The sequence below is a fragment of the Chrysoperla carnea genome, chromosome 4 (assembly GCF_905475395.1).
Source record: "Chrysoperla carnea chromosome 4, inChrCarn1.1, whole genome shotgun sequence".
Taxonomy (NCBI): Eukaryota; Metazoa; Arthropoda; class Insecta; order Neuroptera; family Chrysopidae; genus Chrysoperla; species Chrysoperla carnea.
In genome coordinates, this window is record NC_058340.1 from 10,091,390 (window position 1) to 10,112,237 (window position 20,848).

The following is a 20,848-nucleotide window of genomic DNA, read 5'->3' on the forward strand; positions in this document are numbered from 1 at the left end:
TATAACCTAAATTTTTTAAACCAATGCCAATAGACTAGTAGTAGGTACTTATGCAATTAGTGTCCAACCGAAGGTTTAGTTTCGGTTTTGGCCGATATATCTAGTTTTCTCTAGTTTCTCTGCGTTCGTGAATTATCGCGCGCTGTTCGGCTAACTTAGGATGAGTTCGCCGACCGGTTCGGTGTGAATGTATTGTGACTTTATGCGTTGTATTTATTATATTTAATGTTTTATTAAGTTTTATAATTTTTCATACTTAAAAAATTGTGTTTTATTTCATTTAACACGTGCTAACTGTCGGTATAATTTAAAAAAATAAGCCAAATTTCAATATACAATTTATTTTTAACGTGTCTAAAAAAATTATGGTAGAAATTCCAATTTCGGTTGAACACTACTCAAAAAATTACGTCACTTGTTTGTAATTTAACCATTATGAGTAGTTTAAAAGAATTCTATTCTAAAATAATTAAAAATATCTCTATGTGATGAATATTAATTAAATAGAAATAATTTTCAAAATACTCAAATTTTTAAAGTTTAAATAATTAGGTACTTGATTCCATTCACATAATTAATATGAATTTTAATTGAGTAGAATTATTTTGTACAATAAAATAAATTTAAAAAGGTACAGATTTTAAATTGAGCACTGCTTTGGATTAGAAAATTAAAACCTTAAATAATATTATGACTTTTTTTTAAATGAAAATATTGAAATATTTGTGAATGATTAATGCTTTTATTGATATTCTTGCACCGTTTATTGGCGATTTTATTGCAATGTAGGAACTTCTCTCTGATAAATAAAATATTTGAGTTTCATACGCAATAACTGGGCAACCTAACGTCCATCTACCGTTTTCCCATATGCCCAATGTTAAATATTCCTACTTTTGAATTCATTTATTTATATATATAATCGGGCAAACCCATCTAAAATTTTCAGAATTGATTTAGATTTAGTCCAACTTCATATAAAAAAAATCAAGCCTTTTATCCAAAATTTCCCTGGTGCTCGTTCATCCTTAACTCTTAACTTTTGAACGTTTATTTATTCTGTAATTCTCTGAAGAGAAGGAAAAAATGCTCAAAGGTAAACTCTTTTTCATTAAATACGTCTTTAGATTGTAAACCATACATGCATGTAATTTCTTCGAGTAAATATTTGGAATGCATTGACATATTTTCAATATTTTCATTTACTATCACCAAAATTCGTAATTAAAAATAGGTAAGATAATAAGTTAAACAATTCTGACTAATAAAATGGTAACTATAAGTTTCGAAAATTGTTTGACTATAATATTTATCTTCATTTGACTAAATCTGACATCGGGTTTTTTGGTATATTATTTTCAATAGATAAAATTTATAATTTTTTTAAAAAATAATTTACAAAAAGTATTTACAATAAATACAAGTGTAAAAATGTAATTATATTTATTGTAAATATAAAAAAATTTATAAACGATATATTTACAAAACTTAATTCAATTTTATTTAAAACAGTCTTTTTAATTTCAAATTTTTTGTAATTTCTTTGAAAAGTCAATTTTTTAGAGATCTGCGATGGACACACAAAAGTAATTGCACAATTTTATTTAAGTTTTTGAATTTGTTCGAAACGGTGTTATTTATTTATTACACATAAGAATTAACAACATTCGTGGTGGTATCAGGTGTAGAATTATTGTTTAAGTTTGAGGTATCCACCTCATCATGTGAATGTTACTTGGAAGAAGATATCATTGGACTGCCTGAGTTGTATCCTTGTGAATTGCATGTGGGTAACGCAAATGGGTTCATTGATGAAAATGGTGATGATACAAGGCTACCAACTCCTGTAAAAAATAAGAAAATCATTAGAATTATCAAATATGCGAAAGATGGGTTTGTAGGACGAGAAGACGATGTCTATGCAAAAGAAAAAACAATTCGTAGCGCAGGAACTGCGTTAGCTAAGCGAATTCCCTCAGAGATTGAAAAAAAAAATTACACATCTGTCTTAAAATTGATTGTTGCTTCTTTAGTTTGCCAAGAATTTTTATTTCGAAAACTAAGGGTCGAGAGAGAAAATCACTAAAGTACTCTTTTACTTAAAATACAAAAATATTTTTTAATTTGAAAAAATCCAAAATTTTGTAAATTGCGTGCAATTGTACGTTTTCCTGAATCTCCCGATCAAATCTGGAGAAATGGAAACCCATAAATTGGGAGTTAAAAAAATTTAATAGGCAACCGTATGTTTGAGTGCTCTGCACTCAGTCATAGCCTAAGATATAATTATCAGTGGTCAATGGATTACCTAATATCCCTCTTAAAAATTTTTGAAGTGAAAACTTTTCTTTTGTCAAGTTGAGCAATTTTTGGATGAACAAAAATCATGGAACTCGAGTCATCGCGTGTTTGTTATTGGACTCCTCCTAAACGGATGGACCGATTTTGACGAAATGTTTGTGTTGTGGTATTACTTATTATTAATTAGGTATTGTGAATAAGTATTTATCAGAGCTAGGCCAGTTATTCCAGTTTTACCAAAGTTTTAAGTTTCCAATTCCGTCGACAGTGTCTATGACTGACTATCCTTTTTTGTACACCGACTTAAAGACTAGCTTACGGCTAACCATTGTCGATATTCCGCATGAGAGAGTGAGCAAAAATATCAAAAATCGAATGTTTTGGCTATGAATAATGATGGGAAGCACATGCTATTAATATTGATGGGAAGTACATACCAACAAGAAACGAATATAGCAATTCAAAATGAGCCCTGTACTTAAAAACGCGGCTTTCTAAATAGCGTCCTAACTCAATTATCAAAAAATGTATGCAGGAATTATACATCGAAAACATTTAACGGCTTAACTGGCTACGATTTTATTTTCTACATTCTTGATATAAAATAATAAATTTACTTAAATATTATACCGGATGCGAATGATACTAACGAATCATTGAATTGTAATGGACATTGATTGATTCATTAATATTTGTTTTTATATTAATATTTAGTCTTTAAAGTGTAAAGTTGTAGTGGAAAAAAGTTGTTTGCTAATTAATAACAGTGATTATGCAAGGTAAAGTTACAAGAGTGTACCAAATGCAAGGAATTATAGGTTGGTTATTACATCCGGTAGAATTTAATATAATGAATGAATGAATGGTTTGTGGTATTGTGTTCTATAATAAATAATTAAATAATTTTTATTGAACAATCTTGTTACCCTTGATAAAATATAATTACACGTGCGTGCAGGGGCGTCGCCAGAAAATAGGCTAGAGGGGGCAACCTAAAATTTACAGAATATGAATTATAAGAAAACAATTTTAAAACGACTTCATTCTAAAATTGCTTGTGATTTCATTTGACAGATTTAGAGATGGTAGATTTTGCTTAGTTGATTTTTTGGAAATTAAATAAATCAATCTGAATAATTTTTTGAAGAAGATTTGCAAATATTTCTTCATTATCTTAAACAAAACGAACTCCAATATTCTGATTAAAGTGACGAACTAATTTTATAGTAACATTTTATTTCATATAATCAGTCAAAAAAAATGCCTGGGCAAGGTTTAACAAACAGATTATCACATAATTAATTCATATTTTGACAAGCCATTCGAGTCAAAATATAAGACAGTAAAAATGCGAAAATGGTAGTGTTTTAAAAATTCGACCTATTTTATAATTGACCTGAAATGTGATTTGATTTGATCTTTAAGAAGTTTGGAATAGAATGAGTGGACTTTGGATTTCATTCTCGAGAATATCTAAAAGGGGTAGCTGCCCCTATCTGCTCGTCCCTTTTACAACGCTCATGCGTGTGCGTCCTGTGTTTTAGTGGAGCAAAAAAGGGCGCATTCATTACCACCCACCCCGAAAGTCGACCGTGGTTTTTTTTGTAGTGTTCACTATTTCTTCGCTACTAACAGTATAATGTTTAGAAAAACTTCATTAACGCAACTTTCAAAGCTTAAACCGATAGAAAAGTTTTTTGCCAAAAATCAACTGCGGTTTAGTAAGTGGTAGCTTAAATTCTTTATTCACTTTATTATAAAGGTACAGAACCTACAAGTGTTTCTGCGTGATTCGTACACGCAATTCAAGTTGTCTAATTATTAATTTTGTAAGTCAATTTTAACATTGATCATTTCATTGAATTATCAGTTTATTGTTTATTAACAAATAGAAACATTTGCATCAATAAATCATGCCTTACTAATAATATTTGACACCTAGGAAATACATTCTATGAGGTCTTAGCAAAACTCGAGCAGTATTTGTAACTTCTTTTACTGTACTATTCCTTAAGTGACCGATAATATAATGTTTTAGCTTAATAAACCTACACTTAAGAAACTTATATAGTCCAATTAAAAGATCCTTTACACGATTAATCTACTACTATTTTATAGAATTGTAATAAATACATTATTTTCTCGTGTTAATTAAATTAAGTAAGACTGGTTCATCTAATTGATACTAATAAATAAAACAAATATGTTGAATCAATCAATAAGTTGTACATTTCCAATTAAATTGCCAAGGTGTTTGTTGTTAACCGATGTGTTATTACCGATTATATTTTCAAATATTAATTAAAACAAGTTATTAACGTGGGTAATATTTATAAGCAATTACTTACTGTCAATTAGACGTTAATTATGTAATAGTTACTTAAGGACGACCGTTTATATGAGACTTTTTTAAAGTGAAAATATAAAAGTTTAAATGATTTTGAATGATTTAAGAAAAAATAATACTGTTAAGTAAGAAAAATAGTACTGTTATCGAATTAATCTCATTGAATTTTAAATTAAAATTTTATGGGTAAATGTGGCAAATTCGACAACAAGAAACTACCATATTTCGGGTTGGGTAGGTATAGAGCGCCTGTCTTATCGAGACGATATAAATTTCACTGGCCTGACTGATGGTTACTTATATTTTGCATACACAACTTCTTCCAGATCCTACTCAATTAGGTTTCATTAAAAATAACACAAAAGCTTAAATAAAAATTTAAACAGAATATGCAAACAAAATAAAATATTGAAATAACGTAACAAAAAAAAAAATGGATACAAAAAATTTATACAACTAAAGAAAAAAAAGAAGCAAAGCAAAACAAAAATGATACTAACATTGTACAACTAAATGTTGCCAGCCCGAAGTTGTGGATAATGTTTGATAGTGATGCTGATGTTGTTCTGGTTGTTGTTGGTGGTGGTGATGGTGGACATAGGATGATGGTATTTGTCCAACAGTACCATGATGTAAATGCGTGTTGGTTGGTACGGTGGTAGGTGATGTTGATGATGTAGTTTGAGATGGTGAGTGTGCTCGTAAAACAGGAGCGAAAGCACTTTTCTCGATTGCTTTATTACTATTATCTTGTTTATTACATTCTCGTACGCCACTGTATTTATGTTCAAAATGTTGGTCTTGTTGTTGGCAATTATTGTTATTTGTATTGTTATTATTGTTGTTGTTATGATGGTTTTGTTCAAGTTGTTGATAGCGATTAGTCGTAACATCAGGGGATACTATAATGTGCATAAAATAAAACGAAAAACGAAAATAAATAATTTTGAAAATAGCGGATATTTCTTTGTGGTTTAGGTAATTGAAAATTCTTTAATTAGAGCATATACGCTGTCCAATATTATTTGGATAATAAAATTTTTATAATTTCGCGATTGTAAGATTCATACAAAATAAAAATTTTCAACTTTATATAAAAATAATAAGATATATAGGTTATTCGATTGAACACAAAATAAATATAAAAATTTACTGGCATCGTACAAGGGGGTTTCTGAATTGCAATTTATCATCTGGTTAAAAACTAATTTCAAAAAAGTACCTAGGTATTTTAAACCCGTTAACCCAATGGTGGATTATTCGTAAAGCAAACTAAGTCAAAAAAGACGAGAAACAGTATTTCAAGGAAATTTTCATCAATTTGAACACTGACGAAGTTCAAAATAGAGCAAGTATTTAATAACGATGTATGTACTCTGGTGATAAGAAAAGCGATTTTTTGATAAATATACCATCTACGTTCTAATTTAACAACGATTGCACGAGCCGTAGAACTGCCCCCAATAACCAACGCGATTTTACAGGTTCTAAGAAATATAGAACTTGAAACTAAAGAACTAAAAAAGGTCTTTGACGGATTGATTGATTTTTTAATCCGGGGAGCGTTAATTTTTCAAACTTTTGCGTTAAGCACATTGACTGTTTTATAGTAATTTATATTTTGAGCTCTCTTCCTTAAAATATCGCTCACAAATGAAATGTCTAAACCTTATATTAGTAACATGATGTCGTCATTTAAATTAATTGATCTTATTGAAAAATGTGACCAATTTTATTTGGTTGTTTTTTTCTTCCAATTACTCATAGGGTTAGAGAATTCTTTCAAACGGAGTCGACTTATACGTTTCCTTGGTTTGTTTTTGAAGTACCCATTTGAATTAAAATTGTGAACATGACGAGTTTTTTTTAAATAATTTTTTGATTGATAATGATAGTGAAGCTTACCGAATTCGAATTCGGAAAATGTCATTTATTCTTTGTTTAGTAAATATAGAAATCGAAAATTTATACTTACAAACTTTATTACGTAACTGACTTTTTTTTCGTATTTAAACATTTTAGGGTTAAGATATTTTTCCACGTAATTTTCGATTTGATGAGAGGAGACGATTAAACCGATTATTAAAAAATCGATTAGTAAATTTCGATCGCGATTTTTCATTGATTTTGTGTCTTTGTGTGTAGTACTAATCGAGTAACCTTAAAAATTGATAATCGAATAACCTTTTAAAAAGTTGCTAAACTGGGGACTGAAATCTAATTAGGCAACCCATTTTATTTCATTTCAGTAATTTTTATTGAATATCTTATTATTAAAATGAATTAATGATCTGGCGTTCTAGTCAATCTTATTGGAAAATCGAAATTCGTTATGCTATTCAATGTCAAATATTTTGTTTTTTTGGTTGAAATCTAAGTCACATTATGGGTAAGAGAACAAGCATACTAAAAATAAAAGTGCCAAAATAAAAACAAAAAACCAAAATAAAATAAACAAAAGAAATAATAAAACAAAATGAAAAAATTATTATAGTAATTGTATTTATTAAATATATATTAAAGATATAGAACATTAAACGTACTTGATGATGAGTTGAAAATACCGCCAGCGGGAGATCCTGGTAACATCATATTTGAAAGTTGTGAACCGGATGTTGGTGTTGAACCATTATAACCATTCATGTTGTTAGATGCTCCAGTGCTTGTGCCATACGATCCACCACCGTTTGATGAGTGTGGTGTTGAGGCGCTCGAACAATATCCACCACCGCGCGGTGATACACTACTGCTTTGGCCACGGCCATACTCCTCTAAAAGAAAAACCCTACCGATAAGAGTCAAAGTCAGTACATTTTTACAAATGCTTTTAGACTACACGTTTTGTTTTTTTTTTTTTTAAGCATTCACTTTTTCGCGTCCTAACTTACTATGAGAAAATTGTGTTTTCATTACAAATTTTGAGCATTTTATATTTATTCGAAAATTTTCTAAAGTATGCCAGATATGAACAAATAGCACAACTAATTTTGTAAATTTTATTTCCTATTTCCTAAACTCAAAATTTTGAACTGGAATGAAGCGGTTGAAACAGTTTGAATTATGAATTTTCTAGTTAGTGGCGTAAACGAAACACTAAAAACGGTCAAGTTCGAAAATTTTCAATAGTAAGTTGGATTTGAATGCGAAAACCGCAATCAAACCCGAATAACTGTTGAAATTTTTGAAACTTCATTGCTTCGTTTCTGCGACTAATTGTTTCTAATTATTAACTTCAAGAAAACTTCTATTTTCAACTTTTTTTTTTCAAATAGTTCTTATGGTTGGATTAAAATTGGTTCCCTGTTCGAGGATTTTTCATCGCGTTATTGTTTTCCAAGATAATATACATATAATCAATCCATGGGCCATACTTTGACAAAAACTAGGACGTGTAGTACTAGCATTTATTTCAATAAGACAAGTTTGTGTAGGTTTGTTTGTACACAACAACAATTATATTGTAACTTTTAAATTACAAATTTTACCAAAGTTTAAATGTTTCAAGATTATAAAAACACAATAAACTCAAACTAAATTTTACAAACTAACATTAGCATAAAGAAGGACAAGCACCTTCAGTCCACTGACCGTTTCCGTTGTCTTGTACGCTGACCGCTAACTGGCCTGTGTAAGTATTAAATCCTGTACTCATACCATTATTACTCATTGATGGTGATCGAGGTCCTGATAATGGATTATTCCTTGGCATTGTGTATAATGCTTCTGCTAAATCGGCCGCACGTTTTAAAATTATTTCCTTGGGTAATTTTTCTGGATCACCTGGATGCCTAGGTATTAATTTCTGTAACCTCTGGAATCCATAATCTATCGTTGGTTCATTTAAAGCTAAAATTAAAAGTTTTTTAATAAAAAATTTAAATATAATTCTTACAAAATAGTATAAATTCATGAGAAATTGTTGTAAAATGTGAAAAAAATGTGATTAAAAAGATGGTTATTAAAGAAAAGAGAGAGAGAGAGAGAACCAGTTAGATTTTCGAAGTTAAAACTTCCATAGGAATGTTAGATGAAATGTAATTATATGCATAATAAATAATATTTGGTAGAGTGGTACAGAACACCGTAACTTAGGAAATTAAAACTTTTTTCAATCGAAAAAACGACACCTATGAAATAATAATTAAAGCTATACCATTGTCAATTAAATAAGTGATTCTGATCTTTGGTCACTTCTGATTACTTTTCATAGATGACGTTTTTTTATTATTTATAATAGTTTTTTATACATACGATAATAATTTCAATTAACAAATTATGGAATTTTATTCACATATTTAATTAAAATATTTAAAAAAAACAACACACAGTTATTTCAAAGTTCCACTTCCGTCGACAGACTATCTTTTTATTTTTCTTTCTTTACTTTCTATACTAATTTTTTTAACTAAAATGACGACCATATGACTCATTCAAATTTTCAGCTAGGTTTTTACAAAATAATTGTAATAAAAATAATTTGGGAGAGACCTGGACAAGTATTTTCACATTTTCGTTTTTAATTTCCATGTACTGTAAATAATTAATTTAGAAATATATAACAAATACTCACAAACATATACAAAACGGCCTGGGGCACCTTTACAAAACTGTTTGGATTTATATGAAAGCGTTACTTCAACAACGCCCGGAATATGCCTGGGTGGTGTTTGTACTCGAATTGCATGTGGTGTGATTAACTAAAATTAAATTTTATTTGTAAGGGTTACTCAATAAGCTTTATAAATAGAACAGCTAAAAAGTCATGAATGTCAACCGATCTGAAATAAAAGGAAGAGCATTTGCAACTTAAATTTTTTTTATTAGAAATTTGTAATGTTTATGTAATCGTTTAATGTTTATGTATACGTGATCAAAACAAATAACTTCCAATTATTGACGATGGGCTACTATTTTCTGACCGATATAACAAAAATGTAATTCCAGTTTGTTAAGTTTAAGATAGTTCTTACCTCACTCCATACAAGCATTGTACCAAAAACTACTTGTAAACCATCAAAGAAATTATCACCAACGATAATAACTGTCGATCCACCAGAAGTCCAACCTTCACTAGGACTTATAGCTTTTATACAGGGTGTAGCAACTGGTAGTGGTGGGTATAAACCTGTAAACCAAGCTATGTATTAATTATATATTCAATCCATAAGTTTATCAACACGTTTTCTTAGTCGATAAAAAAATCAATTTACCCAAAATGAAAAAATCCTAAAGAAACAATGAACACAAAACAAGGGTAAAAATCATCTAATAGAAATGAATAATGAAAAACATTAAATTTCCACCATCAATTTAATTATTTATAAGTGCTTAGAAAAAAAATATACCCTTAAATACAAAACAATATTAAAAAAAACACTGAAAAAAAAATTAAAGTTAACACAAAAGAGGATTTTCGTGCGATGGAGAAAATGAAGAATATATTTTTATTTCTTAGAAATAGTCTTGTAGGAATATTATACACGCAGGTCAGACATCCAGAATAGCATGAAAATGTATTTATACGCGTAGATAAAATAATAAGTTTTTCACAGTTTAAAATATATATGTATATTCATGCCTCGTTCATGTAAAGTTTTTGATGCTGTTACAAAACAGACAAAGCAAAATCGAAAGAATATTGATCATTGAAGCTGTAGACTCAAATATAATACTTATTTTTACAGAAAGAACTTAATATTAACGTAAAGGACAGACTGAAATTTACTGAAAGCCTTTGGATCACATTATATTTGCTTTTCACCTTTATGTTCTGTAAGGATAAAATATTTGAGGCGCAACAAAAATTTTCGATCCTCGACTAACTGTGTATTTGTGCTCCTAAGGGGATGATTTTGATTGGCTGTTTGTTTAAAAGGTATTTTGAGTGTTTTTAGCTATGTTTCAAGTTCGAATTTAGGGTTCCATACCCCATAAAATTTTTTAAAAGAGGTAATGATATATAAATCGCCGAGTAGATTTTCTTGAAGCATAGCTAAGAACATTCTCGATCAAAATACCTTCCAAACAAACAAAATGAAGATCGGTTCATCCGTTTAGGAAGCTACAATGCCACAAACGAATCATCAGATCTGGTTTTGTGTCATCGTAGCTCCTGAACGAAGGATCTGATTTTGATATTGTTTGTTTCTTTGCAAAGTAATTTGATTGAGAGCGTTCTTAGCTATGTATCAAATGGTAGTTTAGTGTTTCGCACTTGACAAGAACTAGAAAAGAGGTGATTATCTTCAAAAAGCGGGGCAGATTTTCTTGAAATATAGCTAAAACCTCTTTCGATCAAAATACCTTTCAAACAAAATCAGTTCATTCGTTCAAGAGCTTCAGGGCCACATAAACGAATCAATCAACTATGTAAAAATTGTAAAAATTGTAAAAATTATTGCATTCTTTCCTGCTGTATAAGAAACTGAAAACTGAGGAAAATTGCTTTAGTTGGGTTAAAGTCAAGTTGTTTATTTGAATTGAGAAAAGTTTATTATTACTTTGAATAAGAGCCTTATTTTCTTTTAAATCCAATTTGCGTTCATAACTTATGTAGAAGAAATTAGAAATTGTCTAAGAAAAACCAATTTTTATTCGATTTTTGTGATGTCCGGTTCTTTTTCGCTAAATGTTTGTAACAAAAATTTGTTATGAAAAACTTTTTAGTTTACCTATATTTTATATAAGTTAGAGGTTTACGCATCAGGCGAGAGCCGATGCTTTTGGAAGACACAGTGTTTAAAAATAGTTCAGTTTTTTTTTGTACTTCATTGGCGTAACAATCTTAAAATCTGACATTTGATCATGAATATTTAAATTAAAACACTTACATCTTGTACTACAACAAAAAAGTTTAAGAAAATATATGCATAAGAAGAGTATATGAAAAATGATAAATTTTATTCTACAGTATGGAATAGGATAGTAGCATTGTAAAAATTACAAGAGAAAGTAAGTAGAAAATAAATAACAAGAGGTATGTTTTATTTGTATCAAGATTATTGTTAAGAACGAAGACAATCATATATCAACATAATATTTATAATATATGTGTCTCTCTGTTTCTGTTACTCTTATAAAGTAAGTAGTAGATGCCCGCGACTACATATGCAAATTAAAATTTTTTTGGTCTTATGAGAACAAATTTTCTCTACGCCCCATATCGTCTAGCTTCTACCTTTTGCCTGCTGCTCTAACAACCTGTTGAGAGGTATCTATTAAAAAAATAATCACTCTTCTATTAAAAAAAAATACATTTGCTTCTTTGATGTATAAACAGCTACATGTATTACAAAATGTTATTATACCATGCATATATGTAATATGCAAGGTATACTAAGTTTAGTCCGAAGTTTGTAACGCTTAAAAATATTGATGCTAGGAAAAAAAATTTGGTATAGATTTTCATAGAATCACCTAATTAGTCCATTTTCGGTTATCTGTCCGTCTGTCCGTCTGCCTGCCAACACGATAACTCAAAAACGAAAAGAGATATCAAGATGAAATTTTTACAGCGTACTTACGACATAAAAAGAGAGGCCAAGGTCGTAAATGAACAACATAGGTCAATTGGGTCCGAATTGGGGGGACAATTAGGTTCGTAGGAGCCATCTTGTAAACCGTTAGAGATAGAACTAAAGTTTAAATGTAAAAAATATTAACTTGTATAGTATGTACTATATGGGAATATCAGCTACTTATATAAGTTATGTATGTGTGACATGTATGTATGTGTAATGTGATAGAGTAATCAACACTGTTTGTGTATTGTATTTCAACAGTTAACTCATTCAATTGTTTGTTTTCACTTGTTATATAATAATTTCTATGATTTTTAATAAAGTTTAGCCAAACAAACCAAAATATTTAATACGACTTTCTCTCTCGATCACATTCGTATATTCTCACTTCACATTATACGAACATTCCATATATTTGAGTTGTGCGTAAAACACAATACACTTTATATAGACCCCCCACATATTTGAGCATATAGTGTAACAAAAACTGGCATTTACCTTTTTTTATCCCAAAGGACAGGATTGTTCAAAAAGATTATTAAAGTTATTACTTATATGGTAGCATATAATTTTTAATGTTATATCGCCACAGACTTAATCTTACGCCCCGGCGGAGGAAAAAGACATAAAGGTAGCAACTTGGAAGGACAATTCCCGTATCTCTTATTTCTCATTCAAAGCAACTCCGATAGCCATATTTAGAAAGCAACGATATTCCTACCGTGGTATTAATCAATTAATGATGTAGATACACTCTCTCTTATTCGGTGCCATTCCAGTTTGAACAACCTATCTTTCCATAAGGTAGTAATTTCTTATTGAACAACCCTGTATAACACTAGTTATTTATTTCAAAATATTTACAAAAAATATTTAGCGGTATAAACTTTTATTTTTGCTAGTTTCCCAAGGTTCTATTTGGATAAAATTAAAAATTCCAAAGGAGTTACTTATTACAAGAGAAAAAAACCAGTCTCGATAACTTTAATCGTTTTTCAGTGATGAACGCACATATCGAAAAAGACTACTTTTTTATAATAGCGCACAACAGTGAGAAAAATACTTTATAAAGATATTTATTTTGTTATGGTTTTGAATATAAATGAGTTTATCCATTCCTCTACTAAATGATGATAATAATAATCATATTTCATGTAACCAAATCATGTTCTGATAGCTTTTTATTATTATAGAAAAGAAAACTTTGTTTCTTTTTTTTTTCCTTTTGTGCATAAATTAAAATATATATTATTTAAAATCGATGCTTTATTTAAATTTTTTTATTTCGTTAGTTGAAGCAGATTTGTGTGAGAATTATCGGTTTATACACTGCTGTTTCTATCAATAAGACAAGATTATAGCAAATAAAAACTGTATAATTAATTTTAAATCGTGCACAGCGGGAAGTTTTTATCTAGAACGGCTTTTATGAAATAGTGTATAATCATTTGTATTGGTATGTGACTTTTGTACGAAATAATAATAATATGGTTTAGGTCATATAAAAAGCAGATTTCTTATTATGTTTACAAATAAATACGAGAAAAAAATAACTATGGAAATATTCATGTATACTTGACAGGTTCTCTGTCACAAACAAGTGAAAAAAAAAATAGTTGACTGAGTTAGTTGTTGAAATACTATGCATAGACAGTCTTGATTACGCAATCGTTTGTTTTTACATCATGTAAGTAAAGAAAGTTATCCACTCTTAGATAGCCACACATCCATACATGTCACACACACATAAATGATATTCCCATATAATACATACTATATAATTTACGACCTAGCAGGTTAACAGTTATTTTTGTATAAGGAAAATTTTTTATACCATGCATATATATGTAATATGCAAGGTATATTAAGTTTAGTCCCAAGTTTGTAACAATTAAAATATTGATGCTAAGCAAGAAATTTTGATATAGGTGTTCATAAAATCATCTAATTAGTCTATTTCCGCTTGTCTGTCTATTGTCTGTCGTCTATCGTCTGTCATCTTTCGTCTGTCTGTCCGTCTGTCATCACCATTACTCAAAAACGAAAAGAGATATCAAGCTGAAATTTTTAAAGCGTACTGAGGACGTAAAGAGTGAGGTCGGGTTCGTAAATGAGCAACATATGTCATTTCTTAGGTCCGTAGGACCCATTTTGTAAGTCGTTAGGGATAGAACAAAAGTTTAAATGTAAAAAATATTTATTTCAAAAAAATAACCAAGTTTTGTTTGAAACATTTTTTCGTAAATATCACTGTTTACCCGTGAGGGTTTGTTTTCATTAGTTACTTTTAAACTTTTGTTCTATCTCTGACGGTTTACAAGATGGGTCCTGCAGACTCAAGACCCAATTGGCCGAGGTTGCTCATTTAAGAACTTGACTTTACTTTTTACATCTTATGCACGCTATAATTTTAGTTTGATATTGTTTTTCGTTTACGAGTTATTGTGTTGACAGACAGACAGATGGACGGACAACCGAAAATGGACTAATTAGGTGATTTCATGAGCACCTATACCAAAATTTTGTTCGTAGCATCAATATTTTTAAGCGTTACAAACTTGGGACAAAACTGAGTATATCTTGATATATTATACTTGGTATAAAAAGCAACTTTTCTCTGAACATTTTTTTCTCTAGAATTTTAAAATCTGATTTCAGGTATTTTTAGATATAAAAGTAACCACCAAGACAATTTTTTACCAACAAATTCTCAATTTTTTTTACAGATTCTTAATAGTTTTTAACCTTAAAAAACATAAAATCAGATATCGAAAATTAAGGTTTAGAAGTGGCAAAGAATCTGCTACAAAAAATAGGCAATTTCATTTAAATTGCCTATCAAATCAAAGTTGATCAAAGTTGATCAACGTTAAACTCAGAAGACGCTTTCGGAATGTAAAACTAGATAAATTTACCTCCAGAAAAAAAGACCCGTATTTACCGCTTTTTAATATTCCAATCCGTTTTTCTAAAGGATCTTTTTAAAAAAAATCATCCTGTCTAGAATCCTATGTTATAGAATACATACCAACTAAAGCTAAATATACATTCTCAGGTGGTGTTTGAATGAATCAGTAGCTCATATATAGAGTTATGTGTAAAATATACAATATAACTGTTACACAAAACACATATGATTGTTAGTGTTTTCTGAATATACCCGTTTTGGTTCATAAATAGAATATCAATGAGGCACACGCTTCGAATAGAATGATTTGTAGCTCATATCTCACATACATAGAGTCGAACGAGTCGAGCTTATGTAGCGTATACTACAAGTAGATAGATGTAGTACTACGTTAACGGACAGTCGAAGTATAAACGGAGTGTTTTATATAACAACATTCTACAAATGTGTTGTGTGTTGTTTATATAAACCGAATTTCATCATTGCCTGAATTTCTTAGCCATAAAGATACCTTCATTGATAAGAAAACAACCACGCTGATTTCAAATCAAACAAGGTTCGAAAATTAAATTAAATTAAGGGACCATTTTGTGGAAATTCATAATTTCAAATAAAAAATTTGATAACTTAAGATATTATTTTTGTAACAATATTGTTCCATTCTATTCAAACAATACTAAGATCGTTGTTCGAAAATGCTCTTAATAGAATGAAACAATATTGTTCAAATATTTATATCTTAAGATATTAATTGTTTATTAAAATAATTGGAATTATGGCAAATTAATCACATATTAAAAGGGTATCATAAAATGTACAATATTATGTGTATAGAATGAGTCGAAATTCATCCCCGAATAGAAATTAGTTCCTATTAGAGAATTTCCGAAGGAAATTGAGTAAAGTACCAACTATTGAAATTTTTCAAAATGAATTTTTTTTGTGTTTTTTGATCAGTTCTTAGCAAAAAAGATCTCTTGAGATATTTTCACTTGACGCTTAGTTTTCGAAATAAAAATCCTTGAAAAATTTAAAATGCAATATTCGATTTTGAGAAAAATATACTTTTTTTATCTCTGAAGGGAATTCCCTTAGCTAACACAGCTCCTGCGCTTCAATTTTTTTTTAATCTTTGGAGGAAACTGCTTTGTCAACTTTCAATCTCTCGTGTTGAATTTAATTAAAATAAAATAATTTATTTTGAAGTGAAATTAAAATTTGTTTTAATTCAAATTTCTACACTATTTTCCAACAAATAATTACGGAAGAACTACATGTTCCAATGTGCGTAATTCGATTAATAATATGATAAAAATGAATTTACGGGGGAGTATTATAGGCAATATTTATTAATGTTTTATTTTTTATTTTTTTGCACAACGTTTCAGTACTTATTGTAATTGTTTGATATGCTCTTTTGATGTGCAAACACATTTTTCTGATTGTGTTATGTTTATATTCGGCTACTGATAATACCTACTGAGAAAATACATTTCATATTACCATAGGCGTAGGTATTGTATTATCTACAATTTAGGTGAAAAAATAAACGCACAAAAAGTGTAATTTCGTGACTAATTACCTTTTTTGGCATTAGAGAACGTAGAGTTTCATTTCTGTTACTGAAGATGTGTTTGGCAAATCTCCATTGAAAAAAAAAACGTGTAAAGCAAGGAATCACGAAAATGGAGTTAAGGAAGCAAAAACGAAATGAGTGCTTCCTCCATTTAAGCATGAGTTGCTCTTAGGATTTATGCCCGCGATGACAATTTCATTAATCAACGTCAAATATCAACTAAGTACTTGTCACTTTGCCACAAAAGTTGCCGCACAGGATTAAGCCCGAATATAACAAGAGCTTACCTTGAAACAATATGATTAATATCTAGGATTTAAGAGTACTTTTTTCATAGAATATGTTTAGTGGATAAACATTTATGTAATATTTTACAAAATTTGTACTCATTCTTATATTGTATTCCATATTTTATTTAAATCATACATATTATATCGCATATCGCACATCCAATATTTTTTCAGTGATTATTTTTATAGACATACTTGAAAATAATTTATGGCCATGCTTTATATATATGGAACTTTTCGGTTGGTCTATTGGCGAAAACGCATGCTTTTGTTTAGTAGGTATTCGAGCCTGCTCGTGTCAATTTACATTCAACTATAATAACTCAAACTTAAATATGTTTCGTTCATTGTAAAGGTGAATTATCTCCTTCTAACTAGGTTTTGAAATATTGTGCTTTTTCAAATTAATATGTAGAAAAAGAAATACAAGTTGTCATTCTTTGCTTTCTATTTTTTTTTTTGTTAAATCGGAAATTATGAGAATGTGTGGTAATTTAAAAATAAAAGCAAAACTAATTGGATAAATAAGAATATTTAGCAATTTCTCTTCTAAATAAAGTTCCTAGCCTTTCTTCTGAGACTAACCAATTTACCTATGTTTAACTACCCCTATTTTTAATAGAAAGTAGGACCAACTAAGATTATAAAAAAAAATACAGTTAATTAAATTGATTTAGATCACTTTTACATTGTGATTGACAAAAATTATAAGAAAATTTTGGAAAAAATACTTTGGAAATGCGTTGGACCGGAAATTTCCACGAAGACTTTGTATATTAACTTTATTGCCATAGTCATGAACAAATATCTTATGATATGGTGGTTGCTATCAATGCTTTTAGATGGAGTAACATTTTAATTGAGAAAAATCTTCCTTATTTTGTGTTCAATTTTTTATTTGCAATATTCCATTATTCTTATCGTTTCCTAAATATCAAATATTAAATAAAAAATATGAATTTTTATTTAATTCGATATTAAAAACTAACTATATAAAAATAAATATAATATTGAAAAAACATACTATTGAGATATATACCTTCCGCAGGATCCAGCCTTTTCGCTCTTCTTCCATGTTTTGAATTATTATGGACGAACATATTATCAGATATTGCTAATAACGGTCCATCAACTGCAACTTGTGTAGCAATTACTACCTGCAACATAGCAAATAGAATATTCGTGAAAAAAACGAGTTTAAATAATGATTTAAGTATATTTTTATCAAGCTGTGTATATTATGCTTATATAAAACGAACAAACAAATTATGCTTCACACGGGCACAAACTTTGAGACTCTTAGGTTCAATCTGATGTCAGACATTATTTCCCACATCAAACTCTGCAACTTTTGTTTAAGTTATTTTTTGTTTGGTTAGTTAAAAACAAATTTAAATGGATCACCCTGTATACCACATACAAAGGGTATAAGAGAAAATTTCTCCTGATATAGTTTTAGAAAAATGAAAATTCAAATACACTAGTAATAAAATTTATTTCGACAATAAAATTAAAATTGGAAAATATATTGACAATAATGCCATCTATTGTTATAATAATAAACAATACTTCACTTATTCTACTGACAATAGAAGAAAACGCAGCCATATTGTTGATGTAAGGGTGGGTGTATTAAGGGTGGCTAAAATACACATATACATACTAGTGGTGGTTGTTGTTTGATATAGATGTAGTAGTTTTATGTAAGACACAGAGAACGAACTCCACCTCTCTAGGGACCGTAAGTATTCACTCCCTGGGGACTACAAAAGCGGCGTTCCCATGGGAACGAACATGGACCGGCCAGGAGGCGGTATACGATACCCGACTACTTGAAATATGGTCATCAACAAACGATATTACATGTATTATACTACCTATATTTAAACGCAGCCATCTCATATGAGAAATATAGTAATGATGAGTTGGGCGACATATAAATGTGTTTATTATTTCTTTTCTTTTTCAATTCTAGTATTTCTAGACTATCCGAATGAGAAATAAAATATGAATAGGCTAGAATCAAATATCGATATAGAAATCGAAAATAGTAATCATGTATTTGAATTATTGCAACCGTTTCTGCAAGTTAATTTTTTTCATCTTATTTTTGTAAACATATTTTGTTCGATGATAAATTCAAATTATGTCGTCTATTCTTAACAGATAACAATTTGTGTATCAGCCATTATAGAGGTACTATTTAAGCAACTGCGATTCCCATCGCGCGTTCGGCAAAGTGTCCGTCGAGTATTTCTCAAAGTATATTAAACTGAAATATTCTTTTCTCTCCTTCAATAGAATTGTGGTCTTGTGATTACTGACCGCGCTTCTCATGAAAAAGGTCACCAGATGTCAATTGACTTTTTTTTCTTAATTTAAAAAATCAAAGAAATTTAAAATTTTATAAATAATAAACAATTTCTAAATTTTAGCGAGCCATGGTCTTGTAGTTGTAGTTTTGGATTCTGATGCGAAAGGACGTTCGATGGAAATATCACACGGGAGGTGTTCCATGTCTCGCTGTTTTTATTTAGATCCACAAGCCCAATTGAGGCTCGAATATCAAATCGATCACTTAAAAAGGTTAACACTCCAATCATAAAGGTAAGGTTGATCATAGGACACTAGCCAATTTATTTCTCTAATAAAACGATTTTTTTTTCGAGTATTTATTAAACATTCGAAATTCTTGGAAATCAGTTATTAAATATTTTTTAATGATTTTTTCTTACTGTATTCAAGAAAAAATCAATGATCCTGATGCATTGTCGGCTGTTGGTTATATTTATTTTAAGTAATTATAAGAGGCCTGTTCTAAATCTAAATTTGGAAATTTTTGAATTGAATTTGATGCAATTTTTTGTCGGATATATTATATATTATAAATGTGGAAGTAAGGTTGTTTTGTTTGTTTGTTACGCTTTCACGCAAAAACTACTGAATGGATTTGAATGAAAATTTACATTGGTATAACTCATATACATTAGACAAACATATGAGCTATAATTAAGAAAGATATATTAAAAAAAAAAGATTAAATTTGTCTTGACATTTCACTGCGCCATCTATGAATATCATTTTATAGCTAAATTAAAGATTTATGTAAAAATGGTGAACGATACACAATTTGTGGCCATATGTTCTGATATACTTAATAAATTATGACTATTTTACATTAAAAAATAAACTGAAAACTGTACATATATTTTACTTATGTAAAACAACACCTATTTTTATTTCCAGTGCTGCGGAAGTGGCATAAGTGAAAGTAAGGGAGGAAAAGGGTCTGACGCGGTGGTCTTTACTTTTAACCCCAGCGAAGCGAGTGGATATCAAGCTAGTATTTTATGCATTTCTTGAATGTTTAAGTGATTGTATAGAATGCCTACAAATTCCATAGAATACCTTACCTCATACATTGCTGGAAATTCAAGAACGTCCATGTAAACGTATAAATAAATCACCCAGTAAAAAGAATTTGTTTCTTTTTATTTCATAATTACTTAAAAAAATAAAGTAAAAGTTAAATACAAATATGAGGTAAATATAATCATATTTAGAGGTAATTTTTATAATAAATTGTAAACATTTTAAAGGTACCTAAAATGTTTTAAATAGCAGACATTTGTTTACAAGTGTGTTTAACATGACATACTCATTCATTTCAATTTCGAAATGTAGATAGATGTGGGAAGATCGCATCAACCAAAACCAGCTAGCACACACCAAAAATTACATGCTTCCTATATACTCGTACTAACACCATGGTGTCATGGTGCGCACAGCATGAAAATAATAAACAAGGTGCGTGCTTTTTATATTATATTTTTGTTTATACAAAACAAGTACAACAGAAAACAAGAAATGTTTTTAGTCACTTAAAAAAAATTAAGAAAAATGTAC

General features: G+C 29.3%; 1 protein-coding gene across 1 annotated transcript in view; it reads right to left on the reverse strand.

Moving 5' to 3' along the window:
- Positions 1-1,727: 1,727 nt before the first annotated feature.
- Positions 1,728-20,848, reverse strand: part of LOC123298070 (transcription factor collier-like) — a 29,779-nt gene continuing 10,658 nt past the window's right edge. The window contains exons 2-8 of the mRNA XM_044879967.1: positions 17,982-18,099; positions 9,619-9,773; positions 9,219-9,345; positions 8,237-8,494; positions 7,192-7,419; positions 5,149-5,550; positions 1,728-1,844 (exon numbers count right to left, since the gene is read on the reverse strand). Coding sequence (XP_044735902.1) covers positions 1,843-1,844; positions 5,149-5,550; positions 7,192-7,419; positions 8,237-8,494; positions 9,219-9,345; positions 9,619-9,773; positions 17,982-18,099 — 1,290 coding nt within the window. The 3' untranslated portion in view covers positions 1,728-1,842. The remainder of the gene's footprint in view (positions 1,845-5,148; positions 5,551-7,191; positions 7,420-8,236; positions 8,495-9,218; positions 9,346-9,618; positions 9,774-17,981; positions 18,100-20,848) is intronic.